We start from the raw sequence: 23,638 nt of genomic DNA, 5'->3' as shown, positions 1-23,638 counted from the left end.
TATATGTCACGATTGAGAACAGGATACTCCGTGAAAAGTGCGGTGACTCCTCGATCCCTATCTATACTCTGTAACTTGCTCTGAAATTACTGCCAAGCACCAGACACTGCAAAAACAAAACCGTTAGTGGCATTATGTAAATAACCTGCTGATGATCTCCGTGTTCTTTTTCTCTCTCTCTCTTCCCCCTCCATTCCCTGGCAGCCAGTAAAGGCAGCCGAAACTTTGGAAGCTGAAAGGCAATTTACTCATAGACGGGGACTAACTGGAGTGCAGAGATCTTTGAAGTGCCGTTAAAATTGATCATTGCGCCGATCCATAAGTGTTGTGTAGGAAATCATGCAAATGCTCATCTCGTCTTTCTTGTCCCGACGATAGCGGCGCGGCATTTCAAGGGTTTTCAATTTCCTAAAGGTGAAATTACTGGAAACCGGAAACGGCCATTTTAGGAAATTGATTACCTCTGAAATGCCACTCAGAGAGGACTGACGGCCCTGAGAGGCGGTGTACTGGTCTGATGACCTCAATGGATTGGTTTAAACTTGAAAGTGGTGGTTAGAAGCATTACCGTTGTACTGACTACTCTTTGATCTACTGTCCCCTGTCTCCCTGTCGAAGACCATGCAAGGACATGGTGCACAGAGCTCCAGCAGAAAGCAGTACTAATCACCATCGTCTGTAGAGTTTCTTGTTCTGCATACTGAAGCCTGGGAGCAACGACAACACACAATGATGCCATTTCTTTAACTTCCAGTGTTGAAAAATCGGGTTTCACAGTAATTAATTCATTTGATCTCGACGTTGCCTTTAGTCTTCGTTTTCATCTTTGTGTAGCGTTTATTGGAAATGATTTTCAAACACTATCAGTTTTCAAACATAGTGCAGGAGTTAATTTATTTTATAACTAAAACAAAGGAATTATATTAAACATGAGACTACTTCCACGCAAAGCCATCGAAAAGGTTAAAGTAAGACCACAAAATATTTTGGAGACAATTTTGCATAGGTTTACATAATCTTTGATTACCGAAAACAATTTAGGCCAAGGGGTGTGCATTAGTAATGATAAACATGGCAAGTGTAGGAACAGGTAAGGTATTGCCTTTCACTTATGCCTCCTAAAGATTTATTGTTGTGTCTATGTAGGAGACAATACGCGCAATAGGTATTTAGTCTCAGAAGGCTAATGATCATCCTTAACAAGCCCTTCATGCCTCTATCCCCTTCCCCCCACACACCTTTTCCTCAACATTATCTGCATTTGCCTTTAGTTCCGAAGTCCATGTGTGTGTGTCTGTGCAGACTGATATAAACGGAAAGAATTCCATCAATCTTCATGTGTCTTCTCAGACGTAATCAGGCGTTCTGATTTCTGACAGAAAACAAAAAACAGAGGGAAATAAAGACTTTCTTCTCAGGGATTCTTCAAACGCGTATGTATACTATCTCTCCTCTTTCTCTTCTTTTCCCCTCTCTCTTCCTTTCTCTTTCTCTGTGCGTTTATTACCACGCAAATCACGGTCTTATTGCCCTCGTAAATAAAGCGATTCTGACAGGAAATTCTTAGGAAACTCTTCTAAGGAAACTTAGAAAGTAAATAAAAGCGTCTTACCGATCGTGGAAACACTTTCACAAATCAAAGGACGAACTTGTGGAAATATCGGGTAACGTATATACCACAGAGCCGAGCATCCTGGAGGACTTTATTTTTACATTCCTTAGAAGAAAGGGGCCCCCGAAATACCCATATACTCTGTTCGGTTATAAAAACTGCTCGACTGGGCTTAATATATGCATTATCGGCAAAGCAAACTGTTTTATAGAAACGAGGCTGGAATCAAGGAGACTTACGGTGCCTCTAGGTAGATTTTCACGTGACTGCCACATTTCCTATTTCCAATCTTGTTATTCTTGGTCTTTTGCTCTCGCACTTGCGATGGTCGGAGTTATTGGATGAGGGATCAGAAGGTATCAAAAAGCCCCTTAAAACATATGAAATGGCGCCGGCCTTTTTTTCAGGGCGCAGGTGCACCTCGGGGTTATTTAGTCTGCACGCATCTGCACAGGAAGAGACCACAACACAACAAATGTTCAGCAGGAGTTTGGCCGCAGGCAGTTTGAGCTTTTACCCCGCAATGTGCGCTTACCAAGCGGAAAAACATTGCCAACTTTTGATCAGTGGCACGCTTGGCCTCCAAACAATATTCAATTATCCAGGCCCCCTGTTCCGCCCATTTCATATATACATCTCTTTGCCATTCCCCTCCCGCTGGCTCGGATATGACTGCCCGTCGTTACGGAAATCTCTGCGTTTTGTAGAAGAAACACCCCAGTTTAAGTAATCGTTTATCACAAAAAAATCCCCAGTGTCTGCCACTGCCATTTACACGAAAGTCTTTTTAACTCGATCTGGGTCTTAGAGAAGAAATATTTATTTCAGTCATCCGCATGCAACCCTGGACGGGCGACGAAAAAGCGTGTTATGGAGGGTCTGTAACAATCTCAGCGTACTCCACTTTTTTTTTTTGTCTAAAAGATGATCTAATCGATTGTCTCCCAAGGGCAACAGAAGGCTTGACATTACAATTAATACGATCAGCACTCAAAAGAAAAAAAAATTTTTTTGAAGTGGGCATTCAGAATGCTTATCTCAATACGAATCAGCACTCAGCACGGATTCGTTAAAAAGTGCATCCTTTGAAAACATATATATATGGGGCAACATTGCTTGAAAATGGATTCTTCGAGTTAACGCCCTTCCCTGTTCATTCAGTGAGAAGAAGGAAGGGGGAAAAAGTGGGGAGGGGGATAGGGAGGAGTAAGGAAAGGCGGGGTAGGAGAACGCGCATCAGAAACGGGAAAACAAAGTTAGCATTTGAACAGTACGTGTCTTTGCCAAAAAAAAAAAAAAAAAAAAGCTGGGATTTAATTCACGACTTGCACACATTTTCTTCTCTTCTCTACAGCGTCTTTCTTTTTTTTGCGGTTATTTTGCCCCAGGACAAGACGGACGGAAAATTTCATTCACTGGCAGTTGTTTTTGCCAAGGCATTAATCGGCAAAAGGGCCGCATGTGGATTCTTGCACCACTTTTGCCGCTCACTGGCAAAAGACACCGAGGCGTTCTTTCACCACCGTTTGTCAATAATTTCTATTAACCTCAGAAGCCTGCCAAACGCTTACACGAAACCCCGAAGCTAACTGGAGAGTTTGTCGCGTGTCTCTCACGCAGAAATCTCTTAGACGATTGGCTAGGGGTCCTGAGTAGAAGGGCGGATATTATGGGCGGGAAAGACGGCGAGAGTTGACGTCTGTCTCCGCCTCTGAATGTAGGCATTCGGTCGGTCGCTTGCTACTTGATTGGTTATTTGTCACTGCCTTTCTTTCCTTCTATCTTTCTTCTTTCTCCAGAGCGCGTATCGCTGGCTTTTTTTTTTAAATAGTTGTTTTGTTCCCATCTGAAGTGGATATTACAGTCCTCGGGTATGCTGTTGTAACCGGGGTGAACAATCAACTAACTACATTCGTACTTACACTCGCCGCTCCTCAGACGTGACTCGGTACAGTTGGAGAAAGTCTAGAAAGAAAGTAGTTACGGTTGCTTTTTCGGGTCAGTCGAAATAGCAAGGTCTCTGTTTTTGAGAAGAAAGACCCCTTGAGAAAAAATCTTCCTTATTTAAAAATAAAAGATATTACAAAAGACTTTCTCCGCTGGTTTAAAGTTAGGCGAGTCGAAAAAGCGAGATCTGTATTGTCACAGGGGACTGGAGGATCATACAGCCGGTAACTATGTCTCCTTACTGAAAATGTGTGATGATGACGTGATATGATATAGCTTTGGCTATGCAGGACATATTCGACCGTTGCTGAGCCCCTAATTCTGCTGCGGTTACGAAAACATTAATGAAAGTTTAGCGCGATCAGGCGTCAGACATCCGAAATCTCCTGTCTTCTTGTCGTTTGAAAGCAAGAATCATCTGAAAAAACGAGGATGCTAGCAAGTCTCACCGCATCCTCAGCAGAGCCCTATCCAGGATATCACAGCTCTTCGGTGCCAGGCTTTGACGGAAGCCGATGTGGGATGAGGCTGGGAGAGTTTCAGAGGAGCGTAGCATCCCTGTTTTCACCTAGTCCCTGCTACCATCCTTTCCTGACCATGGGCAGAGCGGCCTTGGGGTCTCCTGGAGGTCGCTGCCAAGTTTCGCTGTCCGGGCTTCCTCTGCAGGCAGCAGACGACAGGAAAGGACTGTCAGTGCTCGGCCACGCTTTCGGGAGCCCCGGTCAGGCTCCCATGGATCGGACTTTGGTCTCAGGCTTCGTCGCAGGTTCAGCGGTTGTCACCAACGTCGACCCTTTCTTCAAAGACCACAAGCGAGTCCAGTTCGGCAGAGCTTTCTCTCGAGGGAATGTAACCGAGTTCACCGTGGACAACCTCCTGGCCTGCCCAGCCTCCACACAGCCCTGTCCTCCAATGCTGTCTTCCACAGATGCTGGAACCATTTGCCTGAAGAACATGGACAAGTCACAGTTTGAATTGTCAGGTATGATGATATTATCGTTAGGTTTTGCACATCAATCTGCACATTTTCCTATCTACTCCGAGTTAAGTAAAAGTGTGACACTTGCGCTTTTTTTAACAAATTACTTTTCACATATTTCCTCTTTTGCGCGGCTGAAGAGGAAGTTTCGAAACGGAAGAAATAAGAAAGCTTTTCTAAAATGTGTTTTTTTACTCAATGCAATTGTTTTAGCAAAAGTTCATTTTGAATTCGGCAGACACCTCTGGGTTATTGCACGATGTTATAAGTAAGAGACGCTGTCAAACAATTTCCTTCTTTTATTGTGTTGAAGTTAGACAAATACATGAGACAACTTCCGTGCTTGCTGGCTAATAAGTTTATAGAGCGTGTCATTAATTTGTTTGAACTCTCTGGCCGCGTCTGCGTTCCGTGACATGCGGCAGCAGCAAGCATCCGACAGGCGACGCTTTGCTCACAGCAGCAGAAGCTGCCAGTAATTACGGTGACTGACACACAGCGTGCTTCGGATGGAGGGGTGTGTGAGGAAGAAGAACAATCCCCCAGTTCTCCTCTCTCCTGGTGCATCCCATATTTACTGCTTTGTTATTGACCGAGTTTTGTCATAGGAAATTAAAAACAGTCGACAGCTGCAGCTTTCCGCTGACTGCGTGTTCTGTGCATCTTTGTATCGGGACTGTACACGCGAACTTGTGCACGCGGCATCTACAAGTCCGGAAGTAGCTGAAACGTAAAATAGCCTAGCCGCGTGACGTCGAAACTATTTGACGTCTAGATGTGTAATGCTGAGACAACAATCTGACGTAAAACTAACCACGTGACGTCGAGGCAACAATGTCCTTCGCGTTGAAGGGGCCTGAGGCAGACGACATAAAGTAAATGTAATCGTTTATTATTTTCCCAGTGTATAGCAGTATGTTTGCACGTTATATTTTGACTGGAAATTTCTACGTTTAGTTTAGTAACGTAATATAGACAGTAAACGTTACGAAAAGTGTACACAACTAGCATCCATCGTTGCATGAGACGAACCTCATGTGTACACATATGGTCAGTAAATGAGGGAAAAGGAAGTAAAAGGTCAAACTATTCGCACCCTTTCTATAGGAAAATGTCACCAGTGGACGTGAAAAACTCAGAGATCAAAGACAATGCAAGATATATATCCTTCATCTAATGCATGTGTGATGTCACAGATTTGGGTACAATTATTGGAGGTATAGTAGTAACTCTAGTAAGTGGTGAGGCCTACACTTTATAGCAGGGGTGGGCAATTAATTTTCCCAAGGGGCCGCATGACAAATTGGGATGGTTTTAGAGGGCCGGACTAATATAGTCAACTCAGTTTTACCGAATACTGTATATATATATATAGTATATATATTGGCGGGCGGGCCAGTCAGGGACACGAGGCGGGCCGGATGCGGCCCGCGGGCCGCCCATGCCCAGGTTGCTTTATAGGGTTCTTTGAAGTCTGTCTTTATTTACTTTTCCTCGTGATGACTTTTCTCTTCTCTTTTGTTTAAAAGCAAAAGAAAACATTAGAAAAAGGTTGACTAAGGCTGGACCCTCTCCACAGCTGCGAACCCGGGTACACTATCCCTCCCTGCCCCTCCCTCGCGTCAGGCCAGACAGCTTCTCACCCAGGCCCAGCGTTACGTCCTGTTCATAGCTGCTGTCCCTGAGCAGTTTTGGATAGCTAAACGGAATAGTGGTTATACATTGTAGAGGGCATGTTCAAAAGGCAAAAGTTTGGAGACTGAAGATCTAATCCCGACTGCACATTCCTCCCCTCCAAATCCCCCTACCCCCCAACCCCAGCCACGATGATATTAAGTCACTGGCCTAACGATCTTGTATTGTTCAACATCTTTAGAGGAGGGGTTAGGAACTAAAAATCGATCAAGAATGAGCCACGAGACCTCTGAAGTCCTTTCGAGAATTCAGTTTGCTCCTTGTATGATTAAACGGCCTGGAAGCACGTCGATTTTAGGAAAACCTTAAAAGACAACTTCTGAGCTTTCTTTGAAAAAAGTGAATGTGTTGCCATAGCAAAATCTAAAGTTTGCTTGATTCCTACGGTAAAAGGAGAAGAAAGCTCGCAAAGAGATTAAAAATAATATTCTCGATACTTACATAATGATTCACAACAAAAGTGTTTTCCTACAACCTCAGTTTTTCCATCGTTTTTGATTGGTTTTCATCATTCACCATTTTCAAAAAATGAGAACTTTATGTTATTCTGATACTTTCGCCCTCTTTCTTCCTTAGAAATACCTCTCTTGTTTCCACCGGTCGGTCTAGAAGTCCGCCCTGTCTAGGAGCTAGGAGAGTTTAAATTCCGAACAAAGTAGAATAAATGGTGGTACATGTAACTTGATGTCAGATATGTAAACACCAAGACACTTCTGTCTTGCATGGATTTCTGAAGATAGGTGAAATCACACTACAGTATCGCCATTTCTTTGTTATGGTCCAGAATTTTGTATGTAATCTGCTGAGCGAGAAACGTTTTCAGTTGGCTTTTCTCTGCCGCATCCCAAAAATTATGTGAAGAGTTTTTTTTCTGAAACAGGCAGCTCGATGCCCAAAGTACGCTTTCACAGATCAGTGCAAATTATTTTTGTTTGCTCACAGCAACTAGTTTTCTCCCGCGTTTTGAAGCAAACCCGTCTGCAGCTGAATTTCTAGTCTGAGAAGTACGAAGGGAGGGTGCGAACGCAAGAGAGAAAGTGAAAGTGGCATAAGGAAAAAGAAGGAAAGAAAGAAGGCGAGAATGAATGAATGAAGGAAGAATAAACGAAGAATGAATGAAGAAAGGAATAAGGGATTATCGCCTGTTGCTATTTATAAAAGTATTAGTTTCATATCGTCCAAATAGTTCCCAAGTTATCGTAGCCAGCAATATACTCTATTGTGACAGAAGACACTCATCCCATCGCTCCCACACTCGCTCGGGAAGGTGGGGTTGGGCGGGGTGGGTGTGGAAAGGGGCAACCAGTGCAAATTTTAGCAGTCTTAACGTGGCAGAGGTCTTCGTGTGTAAGGCGAGTCTTTGAAACAGTTTTCAATTTTCTCTACGACATAATATTCTTCTCTTTCATTCACATCGCACGTACCCGTCCTTTTTCTCCCTTTAGTCCAAAAAAACCATTAAGAGGCACAATAAAATCCAAAAACGTCATTTTTGTTAGCTAGAGTGCGATGGTTACCACTAGCAATAACGTTTAAACCCCCTGACCCGTGCACAAAATAGGGAAGGACACACACACAAAAAACAGGTTGTGTGTATGTTTGCCTTGCATTACCTGCAAGTGCACTCATTCGCTCGGCGTAGTCATCGACCCGTGCAAGATACCTGCGTGGGTTATGGGGTGTCAATCGGAGGAAAATCAACCATTTGTCGCTCTCTCTCTTTCTCTCTCTCCTTTCTGACCTACCCGCCGTGCGATCCTTGACTAGCCTTTTCAGCGGGGCGTTTGAGCTCCATGAATATGACATCTCTGTCATCGGTGGATGAGAGTAAGATATCACTTCACGTCAGATCGGGAAAAATATGAGTGTTGGCCGACAGATACCTGGCGATCGAAGACTGCACTCGGGGGTGAAAAACGAGAAACTTTTTCCCTAACCGACCTCACCACATCCCCACCCCTCTCTCTCTCCTGGTCGCTATTAACCGAACCACGAAAGTTTTATGATCGGTTCGTTTGTCTGACACCAGGAGCTAGGCGAACTAATTCCTTGTCGATTCATGGTCGCTGATGTGAGTCCCGTTTTGTGCAGTTGCACCGAGTTAACTGGGGTCATCCGGTGCACCCTCCTAGCTTCAACTGTTTAAGTGACAGTTAAGATGCCAACCAACGATTCAGAGTCATGTAACCAAATTTACCCACTCCGATGAAAAAAGGAGGATGGGGGTAGGAATGGATAAAATTATGGTAGTAACCTTTTCATTGCATTCTCACAGAGCATCGGTTACTGATTTCCATGACTGTTTGACGGCCAATCATTTGTTCACCGATCAAGAGGTGACCTTTACAAGCGCGCGGAGTGTCACACGTCACAGAATATCTGACAGTTCGAGATTAAAACATCTGAAACTCGTAGCTCACATTTTACAGTTTTGTTTACATTATTACAGCTCGAACGCATAAAAACTACACGGGGAATGTTTTGTGAAGGTTTGTGAAATATGTTTTCTTTAAAAAAAAAGTTTGTCGCCATCTCCCACTTCATTGTTTAGATTCCTCGGATTTAGTGACCTTCGCAACTTCCGCAGCAGCTTTTCCAAAGTGCTCCAGGGTCGAATGAAAGAAAACGTCGAAAAAAATTTACGATTATGTCTAGAGTATTTATTCAAGGTTCTAGTGTAAAGACAGAATTATAAGTAACATTGAAATTTTGAAACACATTTCACACAACCCTCTCTCTCAAAGTCGGACAAGATTGTTCCAAACGCGATAGACCAGTGTTCAGTTTCCAGGTGGTCATACCTTACCTGCACAATTCTCCCAAAGGCTTACTTCCAGTGTCAACTTTGAAACATGTGGACATATTCGCAGCAAAACTTTGGATTGCATTTATGAGAAGAAAGAAGATACTTCAAGAAGAGGGTAGAAGAAAGAAGTGCGATAGTGAAAGTGATAGACACCAGTCTATGTTTGTCAAACATTCTTTCTTAGCGGTACCGTCGCGTTTTTTAAAATATTTTTCATGGCCTAAATAGTTTTTTTAATCATGAAAAATTTATTGTTGAATGTGCGAGAGGTGAACGTAACTTGGCTCGCATCTGCATAAATAATTACTTTAATTTCTAACGATCATTTTTGTATAGTTTGCATCACTTAATGTTTTGTGCATAACCATAAGTTGCTTTGAATTCCGTGGTTGTTTTTCAACATTTTCAAACAAAATATGTCACCCTTTAACTACAATTTAATTTTATGTGCAAAGCAGCACATAACTAGTTGAAATGTTTGCTTTTCTAGTTTTTAAAACCAGAACAACCTATATATACTTCTATCGTTTAAGCAGTTTTGAAGTTTTCAGAAGTCGTAGTTTTTCCCCCAGTACAATCAGAAAAGAAACTATTATCTAGCTTGTCATCATGAACACAGGTGGGTGCTTCAAAGTAAGAAGGCACAAACGGACGCACTTGAAAGCCTCGCGAGTTCTCTGGTTTCTTCAGTGGCACTCAAGTATTGAGAGGTTAAACGCTACCTGCCGCTACTTCTACCCTTTAAAGTCGCAAGTACGGGTAGCTGAAACTCGAGACATGACAGGCCGCACGAGCTAGCAGGGTAAATAAAGATGTATTTGTAACTGTACCCATTGTTACGGCGTCAAGAAACAGTCGTTTACAAGTTCCACGCAACCCTACTGGCTTCCCACAATAGCATCGTTCTGTCTACCGCTGTCATTTAACTGAGAAATAAAATAAGTCTCTTATTACTTGCTTTAGTTTATTCCTCTTTGTGGGGTGCTTCTGAAGCCTCACACCCGTAGTGTTGGACGACCTTGAAGGCGCAGAATTTCTTCTCGTCGTTTGGTAATATGCGGTTCACCTTTCATCTGGCTTCGTCGCTTGCGTGGATATCAATGAACAGTCACGAGTGTACATAGCCGAGGTCTTCAGAGCGGTCACAAGTGTACGTTGGTGAGCCTTGTGTGAATGTTGCCGAGACCTCGCAACGCTTGCTTGCGTCTGGCATCCCTTGGGGCATTCCACGTTTAGCATCCGTCCCTTCGAGCATTCCACGTGCGACGTCGTCAGACTGTTACTTGGTTTACAGTGTGGACCCACGTTCTGTAGGGCTTTTTTCTTTCAGTCTGTAAGTCTGGCATGCTCGGGGTAAAATTATACTGGCAGTAGAGTATGAACAGCTCGCATATAACCTGTTTCTTTTGACACTCCTTAGGTACACATTTCTCGTTTCCGTTAGTTTTCCCAATTAAATATTGACATTACTGGCTTCTCTGAGACCATTAATCGAGTAAAATGCAGGCCTTATTAGCTTGTTCACACTTACACTATTTAAACCCGATTCACAACATCCCTGGCCATCCCTGCGAAGACAAAAACAAAGAAACAAAAACCACAAAACAAACAAAAACCACAAAACAAACAGAAACCACAAAACAAACAAAAACCACAAAACAAACAGAAACCACAAAACAAACAAAAACCACAAAACAACACAAAAAACAAACAAAACAACACAAAAATCAATCAAACAAATCAAATAAAGCAAAAAAGCTGGTGAAGGAAATATTTTGTGAAGACCGAAACAAATAATGGTTGGCGTAGAGTTAGCAAGACTGGAGGACCCTTGTCATTGCCTTTACCACTAGAGAAAGGACTTAACTAATTAAAACACTCTGTTCATGAAAGGTTCGGGTGCACAAAGCCCACTTTCACTAATATTCGTGTACAAGAACTAATTTCATGTGTGCTTTTTTGAAAGATTCCATTCTTCGCTTTAATATCTCGAGCATACGAAATGAAAATATAGGAATTCCACCCTCGACAAACGATTTCTCAACAGCACATCGCATTTTTATTAAAAGAAAAGTTTATTGATTTTGTTAAAAACTTAAAGCGCTCGTATTTAATAATTATTTAAACTTACCGATAATAAATACATGTAGTGTTCTTGTAAGATCAAAGTCTGAAGTGATGCCTTGTTATTTTATTTTTTTTCATCCTTAGAATCTGAAGCCATTGAAGTTTTAACGGTGTTCCATTTAGTGACGTAAATGAGAAGAAAACGTTTCCATAATAAGTCTGTTTTTGGCTGAATCTACTGAGGCGATGCAGACAATAAAAAGACAACAAACACTACTTTAAGGCAACGATTTCCTGCGAATTGCTCCGCAGGCCATCCCGAAGTCAGTAATTAAATGTCAATTAAATTCGATCAGCCATTTAGCTAACTTTGAGCTGTTTAAAGAGAGATCCCAAATGATTCTGTTGCAAACGAGCATAATGCACCAGCGACCATCATTAAAGGTCCCACTAACTTTTGCGAAACAATTAAAGCGTCTGGGGACTTCGAAGGCCAAGGTTTTGTGTCTTTATGTTTTTTTTTCCTACCACCGGTGTATAATCAATGACAGCAGCTTTAGTCTTAAGGTTGACGCAGGTACAAGAAGGAAATGCCCTTTGACAGACATCTCTCAGTTCTGAGAGTAAGCTGTCCACATGGAGTCGCGCCGGCCTCTTGTCTTCAAACACAACGACTGCTCTTGTCCACTACGTGGACTTTCTTTTTTAAACTGCCGCCCATTACTTTGTCTGAATGACATCGGCTTTATTTTGCTTTATTTTTACAAACAAGTAGATCCATTGAAGTCCGGAAGAAACATTAACTCACTGAATGCACCAATTTAAGCTTATATCTGTAGACAGAGCGAAACAAATATAAGAGGCTTTTAAAAGTTTATTGCCTAGCTGATGTCGGAACTTTGAGAAAAGAGGTGAAGTTAAGGTCTTGAAAGACGAAACAGCCGGGCCTTTTATATGTCTGAATGTCTGACAATAAATATGCCAAAATATGTCTTTATGAAAAAAGGTGGAAGAAGAGAATAAAAGATGTTAGGAATGAAAGTGCGGAATAAAAGGAGGGAGGAATACAAAAGAAGAGAAAGAAAAAAAAAAATGAATGAAGGATGGAATGAAAGAACCACGGTGAATATTTCAGCGATAGAAAGTACATAAGATCACTTACTTTCAACTTGGGGTTTTTTAAAGCTCGAATTTACTTTTAACATATTTGATGTTGGTTTTTCTAGTATTCTGTCATAATATTTTGTAGTAAAAGTCATTTCATGGAGATGATAAAGGAGCTCAGAGGAGTGTTTTTGCCACTCCCATGTTTATTGTCCTCATCGTGAAAAGCACTCTTTCGGCCACAGTTGTCAGGCTTCGAAGTTCGTTGTTAATGATACTCGCCAGCAACAAGACTGAGGCTCTGGTGGTCGCTGGTGTAATATTTTGTTTAAAAAATATCTTTATAAGGTGGTACACTGTGATAAATATTTTTCTGCCCGTTTGTCTGTTTTCTCCAGCAAGCATGATCTCTCACACATGCACACGCACGCGCGCACTTTATGATACCCTCTTCCCTTCAGTGCGCTCACAGATGTTAACAGAGACGGAGAGAGAGAAGTGTGAGAGGGGGAGGCGAGGATAAGAGAGATAAATGGTTAGTGTTGCAATCCATCCTGGTCTAAAAGGGAAAAAAGCGATGGCAGCCATAATCTTGTCCATCTCTCTCTCTCTGCTTAGCATAATCAAGTCAGGTCTCGCTCTTTTTTACATGTCCCAAGAAGGCTCACCTTCCATTTTACACACTATATAAAATTATATTTATGTATTTTGTATATTACTTGGGACTTAAAACGTATATTGATGCATACTACACGTTTTCTTAAAAATAAGGATTATTTCATTTCTATTTTGAGTTACAGTTTTTAAAAAAAGTTACTATCTTCATGGTCTTAAGGACTGTTGTGCCTGTTCTCATATGTCATGACCACAGCATTTCTTACATCTGAAGACCAAGCTTAAGTGCTTCTCAGAAATTCAATAAGATATAAATATCTAACAAAATAATTTTTATCCATCATTTGAGTATTCCTACATCATTTCTACAAGAAAAACAATCTGAGATCGGAAAAGTGTTTGTCTGGTTAAGAAAATTTCACGGCATATGACGCGTGAGCTTTTTAGCTGCACAAATATTTCAAATTAGTCTGTGTTATTTTAGGGGTTCAATTTTCATCCCAATTTAATTGCTTCACGGCTACCGGTCACCACGGGTGTCCCAGTGCGGGTGACTTCCTACTTGTCGACAATAGAGTATAGACATTCTCTTGCATGACTGTTGTTGTTGTCTACAGATCAAGGTGACGACACGGGTGATGACTGTCCACAAGGGAAGAGACGCCGAACGAGGACAAACTTCACTGGGTGGCAGCTGGAGGAGCTGGAGAGGGCCTTTCTGGACTGCCACTACCCGGATGTCTTCATGCGCGAGGCGCTGGCTGTGAAGCTCCGCTTGGCAGAGTCCCGGGTGCAGGTAGGCGTTTGAGTTCTTTTCTTCTTTTAATCAGAAAATTACTTGTGGTGACTTTTTCAAGGTCCCAATTAGGATAATCGGAAGGTGTGTCCGTCATTGAGTCCCTGTGGGGGTGAACCATCTACCAAATGGAAGACGAAAATTTCTAGGTTATCAACCTTGTCGAGATCTTCGCCTGTTTGCACCTGGTGCTCTTGGTAAAGTTTCTCGCCTTTGTGGCGGTGACTCGAGCCAAGACGGGACGACAAAATGAGATTAAATACCTGCTGATTTGAAAACTCCGTAGCTGCAAGTGTGACATTCACATTCTTTTAGGAGTCCAATACATACAATGCCTGAACGATCTCCGGACTATCCCCAGATGTTAAAGCCAACAGATGCTTTAGATAGGTAAACAGATCATGGACGATATCGTCCTAAAACAGAAGGTTTTCAAAATATTGATACAACAAAGCTACCGATTTCCAAACTAGAAAAATAAAAAATTAACAACAATATCTTAAAAAATAAAATTAACTTCACACAATCAAAAAAAACAACAACAAACAAACAAAAAAAACAAAAACCACCACCAACAACAAACAATCGAAGTGTACTTCCTGATCCAAACAAAGGTGATCAATTATTCCTTCAAAAGTATTTTTTTAAATCTTGGCTTTAACGAATTCCCATTATCTCTTTACCTCCCCCCCCCCCCCACACACACACACTGATTGAGAGAGAGAGAGAAAGACCGATAGATAAAGAGAGAGAAAATGTTTAATTTCTGTTACAGATGCCACTCAGATTAAATGTTCCTGCAAATTCTTTCGCACAGGTAATTAAATTTAGATAAAACAAGTGATAAAAACTGTTTGCGTGTCTATTTATAGAGCATTTTTGCGCGACAGAGACGTCCTTGGTAAACCAAACCACCTATGTCGTATAACTAATATGATCGGCGTGCGTGACCGACTATTCTTAAGGTGTCAGGCATCAAAGCTGGGATTTAAAAGAAAAGCAATTAATAAAAATGTCATTTATCTTGTTTCGCCGCAAAAGGCGAGACGCAGTAGACTCAAGGAGAGTGAGTGAGAAGTCGTCACACCAGCCATCCTGTTATTTCACTTATGACCAGCCTGGTCACTTGTCAGCTGTTGACATCGTTCGTTGACCCTTGCACACATGTTTCTCGTTCGTCACAAACACTAATGCGCAGCGACCTCTATGTTGAGTGAATTTCGACTGATACCTGGTCCTGTCCTCTGCCTTTGCTCGGCTTACAGGCTCTTGGAGAGTTTAAGTGATTTTGGCCTGGTCCGCTTCGTCGTCATTAGTTCGACCAGAACAAGCTTGGGGCTGCCTTCATTCAGGAAGACAAGATGATGATGATGCTGATGGTGGTGGTGTGGTGGTGGTGGTGGTGGTGGTGGTGGTGGTGGTGGTGGTGGTGGTGGTGGTGGGGATATCATGGTCAGGAGAATGTTCCGATGATCACAAAGCATATACTCCCACCCTGAGGCCCGCGTAATTAATGGTGAATGGACGGTGATGGTGATGGTGACGGTGACACCCACTCCCACAAACATATCCATTATGTTCATCATTTTCATTACGGCAGTTTGAGTTGCAGTTTGCAGCAGCTCAGTTGATAAAATGAAATAAGACTCTTGAGCTCCTCTGGTGCCTTAGTATCCCTCCCTTCTCCCCTCCCAAATCCCCACTCTCCTCTTCCCTGCAGTTATCACGAGAAGCAAATTGAATTGTCTACCTGCTACACCCGGCTGTGTACTTGCTTCTGTCGGTGCATTCATCTTTTTGACTTCTGACACGAAATCTGCTTTGAAACATTGAAAAATTTGAATGCATTAGGTTTTTAAGTAAGTGGCAGTAAAGGAGCAAAAGGACAAAGCTGCATTAAGATGCAAGTTTTAGTTCAGCTAACTATTTAGCCTACCTGAAAATAACAGCAAAATGCCATTATCCACTAATCTCTCTTTACGGTGGATTTTATTTATATGCTCAGTACAAACGTCTTGCGGCTGTCTTTAATGTATTTTGCTAAACATGTTTTCGGGTTTCTTTAATGTCGCTTTTATTTTTACTCAGAGACAGGGATATTAGCTGCAGATGTGATGAAGGGTATCGTTTTACTTGAAGGGGTGTGGTGTAAGCTGATTTTCAAATAAGATTTTCTTTATACTTGAATTATTTTCAACACACTCTTCTTTACTACAGAGAAAGGGAAGGAAGAAACAATGAACAAACAAAAGACATGGAAAGATTTCTAAATTTCAATAGCAATGAGAGATGCCAAGGCTGCGAGGTCTCTCTCTTTCTCTCTCTCTATGTTTGTAAACTCTAAACTAAATTTTAAAAAAAAGTCTTCAGTATTTGTGTCTACCATGTAAACTTTAACACTATAGGACTACAGGAGTGTTTATTCTCGTGACTGGCAACCTAGACTGCAGCTGCTAAGTCATCGAGAGGAGCGTGTCCTGGCGCTAACCATCAGTCTTCGCCTCTACTAAATCCCGCGGCAATGATGGGCGACGGCCTGACACAGACACCTACCGTAAATCTTGAATACCCGAACGGCAGGTCGTCTAAAGGGGCCTCCCGCGCATGCCACTTAGTGGTTTGGTTTCCGCTCCACTTTTTTTTTTTTTTTTGTAGTTCCCGACACGGCGGGTTTTCCGGGCAGCGATCTCATGTCGTCTTAATTCAATTACGCCTTTAACTACTACATGGCGGCACGGACTGCTTACCGCCAGGACACGATACTACCTTTTATTTGCTGGGGAGGTGCACCGCCTCCATCATCGTCCAGAGAAGATGGGCTCAATTTCCATTTTACAACGGTTATGTGTATAAATATATATACGACGGTCGTGTTGTTCGGATGATTAGGGTTTGTTGTTTGGTTGTTTGTGTTACCCGCTTCACATCACGCCGCTATCAATTCATTCTTGCGTGAAAACAATGTAATTTCAAAACTGGATAGAAAAGCTCAGAAGGAAATTATTTTGCAGCCTGTTACAATTTTGTACGTGGAATTTGAGTATGCAATGTAGCCATCTTCCTTCTATTTCACGTTCCCTCAATCAATCAAAATCAATCGGTCTCAATCAATCAGAAAAAAGAATGAGAGCACAGAAATGCATTTGAAAGACTAGCTAACTGACAGTTTGCATCCGCGAAGCTTTTTTGCTATTCCTGGACAGATGTCGTACGTACGTACATTTAAACCTGCAGTACAAAGGTGAGGGATTGGCAGGTGGCGGGTGGGAGGAAGGGTCGAGGGAGGGGCAAGAACACGTCCGCCGTGCTCACCCGGGGCTTTGGTGTGACGGTTCTGGCTGGTCCGTCATAAAGGCAGCACTGGCTGGTGTAAGTCAGGTAGATTAACTAGCCTCCTGACACGCGATCGCACTTAGTACAGGCAGCGGACGTTATGGTCACAACGACCATAAACAACTCCCTTGCACACCAGAAGCGGCGATGCAGAACTTAAAAAAAAAAGAAAGAAAGAACTACCTGTATACCTGGCACCTAGACGACCGGTTATGGGCGAACAGCAGAACACAGCAGTCTCCCCCACCCTACCTGCGTTTTCTTTTTTTCTTTTTTTCTTTTTTTTTTTTTTTTTGTATTTTTTGCAAGCGGTGGAGGTAATCGTTGGCTCCTGCGACTGAAACCGGATCGCATAGGAGAAGTTGGCGTAAACGCCAAGTCAGAGTTTCCTGGGTTATTTTCCCGAATTTACGAGCGTTGGACGATGACAAAACTGTCAGAGAGGTGACTGACCCGACGGCTATTTCCATTTTAGATTAGGGGGGGATTGTATCAATTATCAGTGGGGAATAAGCCTGGGGTTTAACTCTGCAACCCATGGGTTAAGTTAAACTACGCACTCGACATGTCCAGGTGAGGAAGTAAGTTCACAAAAAAAAAAAAAAAAAAAAAAAAAAAAAAAATTCCCGCAGTCACTAGGTGGGTATGGTAAGTGTGTAAACTGCGTCTAACCCTTTGAGTTCCTCTGACGTGTAAAAAATAAGACGCTTTTGATTTGAAGATTGGCATATGTTTATGCTAGAGTGCACATGAAATTTCATCCTCGTGCCTTTGAATTTTCTCCGTCTCAGCGCTTGCAAAATGCGCTTTGTGATATTACCAGTGCGTATGTAATTATCTATGCATCTACACAGTTACCTTCGGCATTATAGCTACTTACACATCCATAAAGCATTATTGCAGTTGAATCAAACCTGTTGTGATGAGAAGCAGCGAACTTTAAAACTTCTAAATTCGAACAAGCCTGCCATTAAAGTTGATAAAGCTAGCAAGGTGAAACTTCAGACCGACCTAAATTAAATCGCCATTTAGGCCGCAGTTACCTGGGATTAGATCGTTGAACTTGTATCAAGAAAATTTTTTAGGTGAGGCGATACTGCGCTACAAATGCTGGAGCCTACTCTTGGATCGACGGCCGAGAGTTAGAGTTGCAGTAGTCGCCGAGTCCATAGCTTGGGGCGTACAGAAGGTCGAGTCTAGATGGTAGTTCTGACAGAGTGAATCTATGTTTGTAATTTTTAGAAACCTTAAAGTGGATGGCCTTTTCAAAGCTAACTTTAAAAAATGATTTATTTAGAAAAGTGGAATATGTATGACTGAATGTGAAAGGGATCTGATGCTATGTAACGCTACTGAACTCCTCTGTTGGAGGAAAAGTGAGATAATTTCTTTGATGGTGAAGGCACACAGAGACTGAAATACGAAAGGGCGTTTGAAAATGCGACAGTTTTTCACAGGTAGCGCAAACGGGAGAAGGGAAAAAAAGAAGTTGCTCGTTGAAAACACACACACACACACGCACGCATGCAGAGCTGGCCTCAAGAAAAGTGGGGAGTCAAGCACCTCACTCCTCAACAACTGAAAGCAAGAGGACTACCTTAATTTAGGTTGCGTCTGATGGTAATCATTAGTGTTTATGAACACAATATTTTTCGCAGCATCATTCCTATCTGTTAACTCTCTTGTGATCTCTGTCACAGGTCTGGTTCCAGAATCGAAGAGCGAAATGGCGGAAGCGGGAAAACACGCGCAAAGGCCCCGGCCGTCCAGCGCACAATGCCCTCCCGCACACGTGCAGCGGCGACCCCATCGACCCCGTGGAGCTGGAACGACGCGAGCGAGAGCGCGAGGAGAAGAAACGCAAACGGCAAGAAGAGAGGGCCAAGAAGCTCAACGACAAGCGCCGCCTGCTGGTGTCTCCGAGGAGCCACCTCAGACCCTGCCCTGTCATGGACGTGGGGCTCGAGATCGACAATCGCGAGCAACCTTTCTGGCCACGCCGCACGGAGGTAGATGACGACGGAAGCGGAATCCGCGAACAAGGGAGCGCCCCCTCTGCAGACGTGGACCCTTGCGGCACGTCCGTCTTCAGAGACGCGGCACGTGGCAGCAGCTACGACACGCAGGGACGGTCTCACAGGCTGGGCGACGTCGGCGATCCACGTCACTGCGACACACCCGAGAGTCAATCGAGTGACAGCACAACCCCACCGTCTCCAGGACGTATCCTTGACGTAGGGGAAGAGGTCGCCTACCTGAGCCCTGTCGCTGTCCGCGGAGCGCCTCGTACTGCTGCGGAACGTCTTGGGGCTGGGGAGCGAGTCGCAGACGACGTGGAAACGTCGAGCGTCCTCAAAAGACGAAATGGGCAGAGATGCTGTTGTCTGTCTACCTTCGATGTCCGTGACCTCCTTGCATACATGCACTCGCCCTCGTCCAAAATGCAGTTTCACTATCGACAGCTTGCTAGGTTCTTCAGCGAAGAAGTATCGTCCGGGACCTCTGCGATTTTCTCCCCAGGCCTCCTGACATGTCGCTCCCAAGAGACTCAGCTTCGCTTTGGTTTCGCAGACTCTGCTACTGTCCAACCGGTGGGATTCGAGGTCGAGCAACTGGTGAAGACGATGGACCTAAGTGCACGAGAACGTCAGGACCTCTGAAAAGCATGTTCATATTTTAAATATCTGTATATTGTACAAAGACATTGCTTCGGTGAGTCTCTCACTGACTTGCACAATCTGGCGCCAGTTTACCAAGTTTTGCAAACTTTATTGTGGCTCTTGGCCTCACAACGTGAGAAAAAAATTAACATGCCCAGAAGAACGTAATAAAAAAAAACCCACCACTTATTATAAAAAGAATGTTGAGCACCTACAGTTCTCGTGACCAAGTTGAAATACCGAGCAAGATTGCAGACCTTTCAATTTCTAGAAGAGTCGCAAAGTCAACAGAACAGGCGAGCAGATTGAACTGATCATTTGAAACACGGGGAACGGCGAAAGAGCTCGCGAAATTAAGAAAATAATAAAAGATGATTATGTTGAAGTAGGTTGATAATGGAATGGTGACAATGATTTGCGTTTGAACACTTGTTTAGATGGTTCATCCTCATCATCCTCACCCTCATCCTCATCATGTGCTATTGTTGCTGCGCTGCAGATGTTTTTTTTAAGATCCATTAAAGACGATAACCACCCGGTTACTCAGTTTTTTTTAAGTAAAAGGCTATTTGAAAACAGTTTCAGAAAATTGTTCGCACGTCGAGAAAGATGTATGTTGTGAATGAAACACCACACTTCCTCCTCATCATCCCCTTAATATTTACGCCGATGCTAAGATGTCACACTTCGTTTTCACCTTTCTGCACGCACCCGAATTATGATGTCGTCTGCAACTCGCTTCACTCATGCACATAATATGAGGATGCCCGTGATATGCCTCACCTGACCATTTTGACTTTGACAATTTATCCACAAACAGGGACATTCGTCTGTTGTCAAAGGGCGTTCACGTGCGACTCTTTCTTTCTTGTCACGTGATGTAGGGTTGTTCTCAGTGTCTATAGCAACGCTTACTCTGCTGTCAGGGCCAGCTAATTGGGCAGAAATAGGTGATAGAAGTAACAAAGCTTAGAGGTTGACTGTTGCTTTGGGAATAAAGGGGTCTGCGACACGAAATAAAACAGAAAACATTAAGTAGGGTTAATGAAAATGAAATCGCACAACAATTTGTCATTAGACAAGGCTATGCAGTATTCTTTTATGTCTGCGTACGCGCTTGTGAGTTGTTAATGAATCCACACACACACACACCATAATTGTTTCCTAATTCTGACTTAACGTTTTGCTCCAGCAAGCATCGTCTCTCGTATACACCATGGACATGTATAGGTGGATTGCTGTCTGTCTGCCAAGTTAGTCTCTTGCAAAGTTATCCGTTGTTAGTCTCGGCGAGCCATGAAACAAAGAATGTGACTAAACCGGAAACGCTTGTCGTCTCATGCCTTGATTTAGTAGTTAATCTGAAATGTGAATAAACCGGAAGCTTTGTCGTCTCATGCCTCGTTTTAGCAGTTAAACTGAAAAACATCGTCTGCCAGCAGTCCGGGATGTATGTTCGTGTAGACACACACTCGCGCGCACACATTGTAACACCCCACCCCTCAGACACACAGACGTTGACACAATCTCTCTCTTCTCTCTCTCTCACACACACACACAAATTGGGTGACAACATCCCATGAAAGATTGAGCTACACCATTCGATCACTAAGCACAATAATCGTAAAGTGCTGCATTTTCTCTCGCCCGAAATTAATTTAAGCCTCTACAGCGATCGCTCTGTCGGAAAATTTCAATTACGCCAGCCTCCAGACTGCTCCTGCGGCCGTTCGTGACGGGAAATGGCGGCAGCGGGTCACCGCTGGGCGACCGCAGCGTCGCACGTGCGCGACGGCGCATGCGCGGCGGAGGTAGGCTCCCTCTCGGAGCGCAAGGCTGGCGGCCAGTCACGCACACTTTCTTGTCGATGTCATTTTGTTCCGCTTCGAGCGTCGAATTCCCGACTATTTATCAGACAAAACGCAATCAAACCGTCAATGATTAGTCAGCGATTTCCTAGTCCCCGCAAAGAGAGCTGCTCAAATGTCGGACTTTTCACCGTCATCCGCCAATGGCGCAGCGACCCAAACGCTCCCACGCCAAGCCCCAGGGCCTTCAGGCATCGGTGATGACTGTAGAAGATGGGCTAAAAAAAAAAAATCCTTGGCTGGACATTTTGTGGCTGTTTTTTTCATTCTGGATATGGCCGCTTTAAAAAAAAAAAGTCCCATCGCATACAGCCAAATGGTTATAGCACGATGATGGCCTTGGAAACTGAGGGCAAAAAGGTTTTGGTTTCTGAGTTTTAGGATTTTACACTGAGTCAGCAGCTTAGGCTCTACCACCATGAGCTAGTACAACCTTCAAAACTGGAACCACAAGAAGAAACCACGCGTGCCGAAAACAAGGTCACAAAATAACACACGAGAGAATGGTTTTGATACATATTCGTTCATACTACTTAAAAGAGTAAAAATGTCTCTACATATAAATTGTTTAAAAAGTAAAGCCCATGATTATTAGACATTTGTGTATGTAGGTCAGTGGCGTAGAATGATGCTCTGCTTTTTTTTCTGGGGGGGGGGGGGGGGGGCAAACCATGCTGATAGTGAACGACATTCACATTCTTGCCTCCAAGTTGCCCCTTTGCCTGCCTCCCGGTTCCTCACCCACTGTAGGTATGTAGAAAAATGTTACCGTATGCCACTGAGTGCAAATGTGCCCTTTAAAGATCATTATTCGGTGCCCCACTTAAGGAGTGGTTGGATTTTTTTTTTATACTTTATTTGGTTCAAGTTAATGACTCTAATGAGTTTAGCGTATACCAACTATGGAAAATACTGCTTTGTTGAACTGTTGAAGTCTGTGTCATATATCAGCATGCTCTTTTTTCATGGCATTTACGGATTAAGAGGGAGGTGGGTGTTGACATCGGATGTTATGACGAAGATGGGATGACAACGTAAACATCCTACAAGAACTGTCAAGTCCACAGCACATTTCCTCCTAGTGAAAAAAGTTCGCCGCCCCCATGAACCGGAGACGCACACGTAACTGACGTAATGTGTTACTTAGTGCAGGACGAAACACCTGTTGTCATCCCACTGCGCCTGTGACATCTCCAGATGCAAAATCTTTGCCTGCCCAGTCAATGGAGGACATCGAAAACGGACTACAGTACCCTACAAAGAACACCAACACGACAAAAGTGAGAAGATGGCCCGGCCCTCCACAGTTCATGACAATTGCTATCCCATAATGTCGAGGACTTTGTGTGGACGGCAAGACACAAGCAAGACAAGGGAGAGAATAAGTTCCACTGACCCAGTGACTACGCGACACGAGGTGTCCGTGCTAACGGTCACCAGGACACAGCACGGGACTCCCCGACTCACTCACTTTGTACAAAGCATTAACGTGTTTGTTATTGTGTCTTACAGACATTGCTTGACGTCAGCAGTACACTGCAATGTTTCTCTGACTTCCAACGATACTTCAGTCCTGCTTCTACACTTACATCGCAAGGAAGAGCTGCCGGCCGATATCCTTGTTTTTAGTAAAAAAATATATTTAATAAGTTTTTACATAGACTGCAGTGTACGGTTGACAATTTGATTTTATTGCAATTTGACACCGAGTTTAACGAGACAAGTTCTGGACTTAAACCCACAGATGAAACGCAGGGTTCGGAGACAGACCAGGAGGAGATCGATCCTCGGCCCAGAACCGGATCCACTGGGGTGGTATGGTTGCGGCACTAGGAGGACAAAGAAGACTAAAAAGATAAGTGGGTTTGTGTGTGTGTGCTGCTTCCATCTTTTGTAAGTCTATGATCATGTTGAAAGCACAGTTACATCTGGACTAACAGGCCTACCACAGAGACGTTCATATTCGAATACCACTTCTACCTACCACAGCGTTCTCATGGCAACCTACTATTTCTACCTACGCATCTGGTTTTGTAACATCATTTCTCATCTCCATCTCTTCCCCAGAAGCACATTTTCCCGAGTTCCTCGACCATCTCACCGGAACATGGAGATGAAGCTGAGTTTGTAAGGTGGCCAGTGACAAATCACTGTCA

The 23,638-nt window shown here is 43.4% G+C and overlaps 1 protein-coding gene across 1 annotated transcript; it reads left to right on the top strand.

The window, feature by feature from the left end:
• The first annotated feature begins 3,229 nt into the window (after nucleotides 1–3,229).
• Nucleotides 3,230–20,173, top strand: LOC112557807 (homeobox protein unc-4 homolog). The gene is made up of 3 exons (XM_025227864.1): nucleotides 3,230–4,541; nucleotides 13,443–13,621; nucleotides 18,655–20,173. The coding sequence occupies exons 1-3, from the start codon at nucleotides 3,992–3,994 to the stop codon at nucleotides 19,612–19,614; spliced, it is 1,689 nt and encodes a 562-aa protein (XP_025083649.1). The 5' UTR covers nucleotides 3,230–3,991; the 3' UTR covers nucleotides 19,615–20,173.
• The last annotated feature ends 3,465 nt before the right edge of the window (nucleotides 20,174–23,638 follow it).

This window comes from Pomacea canaliculata, linkage group LG1 (assembly GCF_003073045.1).
Source record: "Pomacea canaliculata isolate SZHN2017 linkage group LG1, ASM307304v1, whole genome shotgun sequence".
NCBI lineage: Eukaryota > Metazoa > Mollusca > Gastropoda > Architaenioglossa > Ampullariidae > Pomacea > Pomacea canaliculata.
The sequence above is the reverse complement of the archived record's forward strand: the minus strand, read 5'-3'. Positions and strand labels throughout refer to the sequence as shown.

Excerpts from the sequence above, each read along its gene's own strand:
- LOC112557807 (XM_025227864.1), top strand. The coding sequence starts at position 3,992 with ATGCTAGCAAGTCTCACCGCATCCTCAGCAGAGCCCTATCCAGGATAT. Across the intron at positions 4,542-13,442 it reads GTCACAGTTTGAATTGTCAG|ATCAAGGTGACGACACGGGT; the intron begins GTATGATGATAT and ends TGTTGTCTACAG. Across the intron at positions 13,622-18,654 it reads TGGCAGAGTCCCGGGTGCAG|GTCTGGTTCCAGAATCGAAG; the intron begins GTAGGCGTTTGA and ends TCTCTGTCACAG.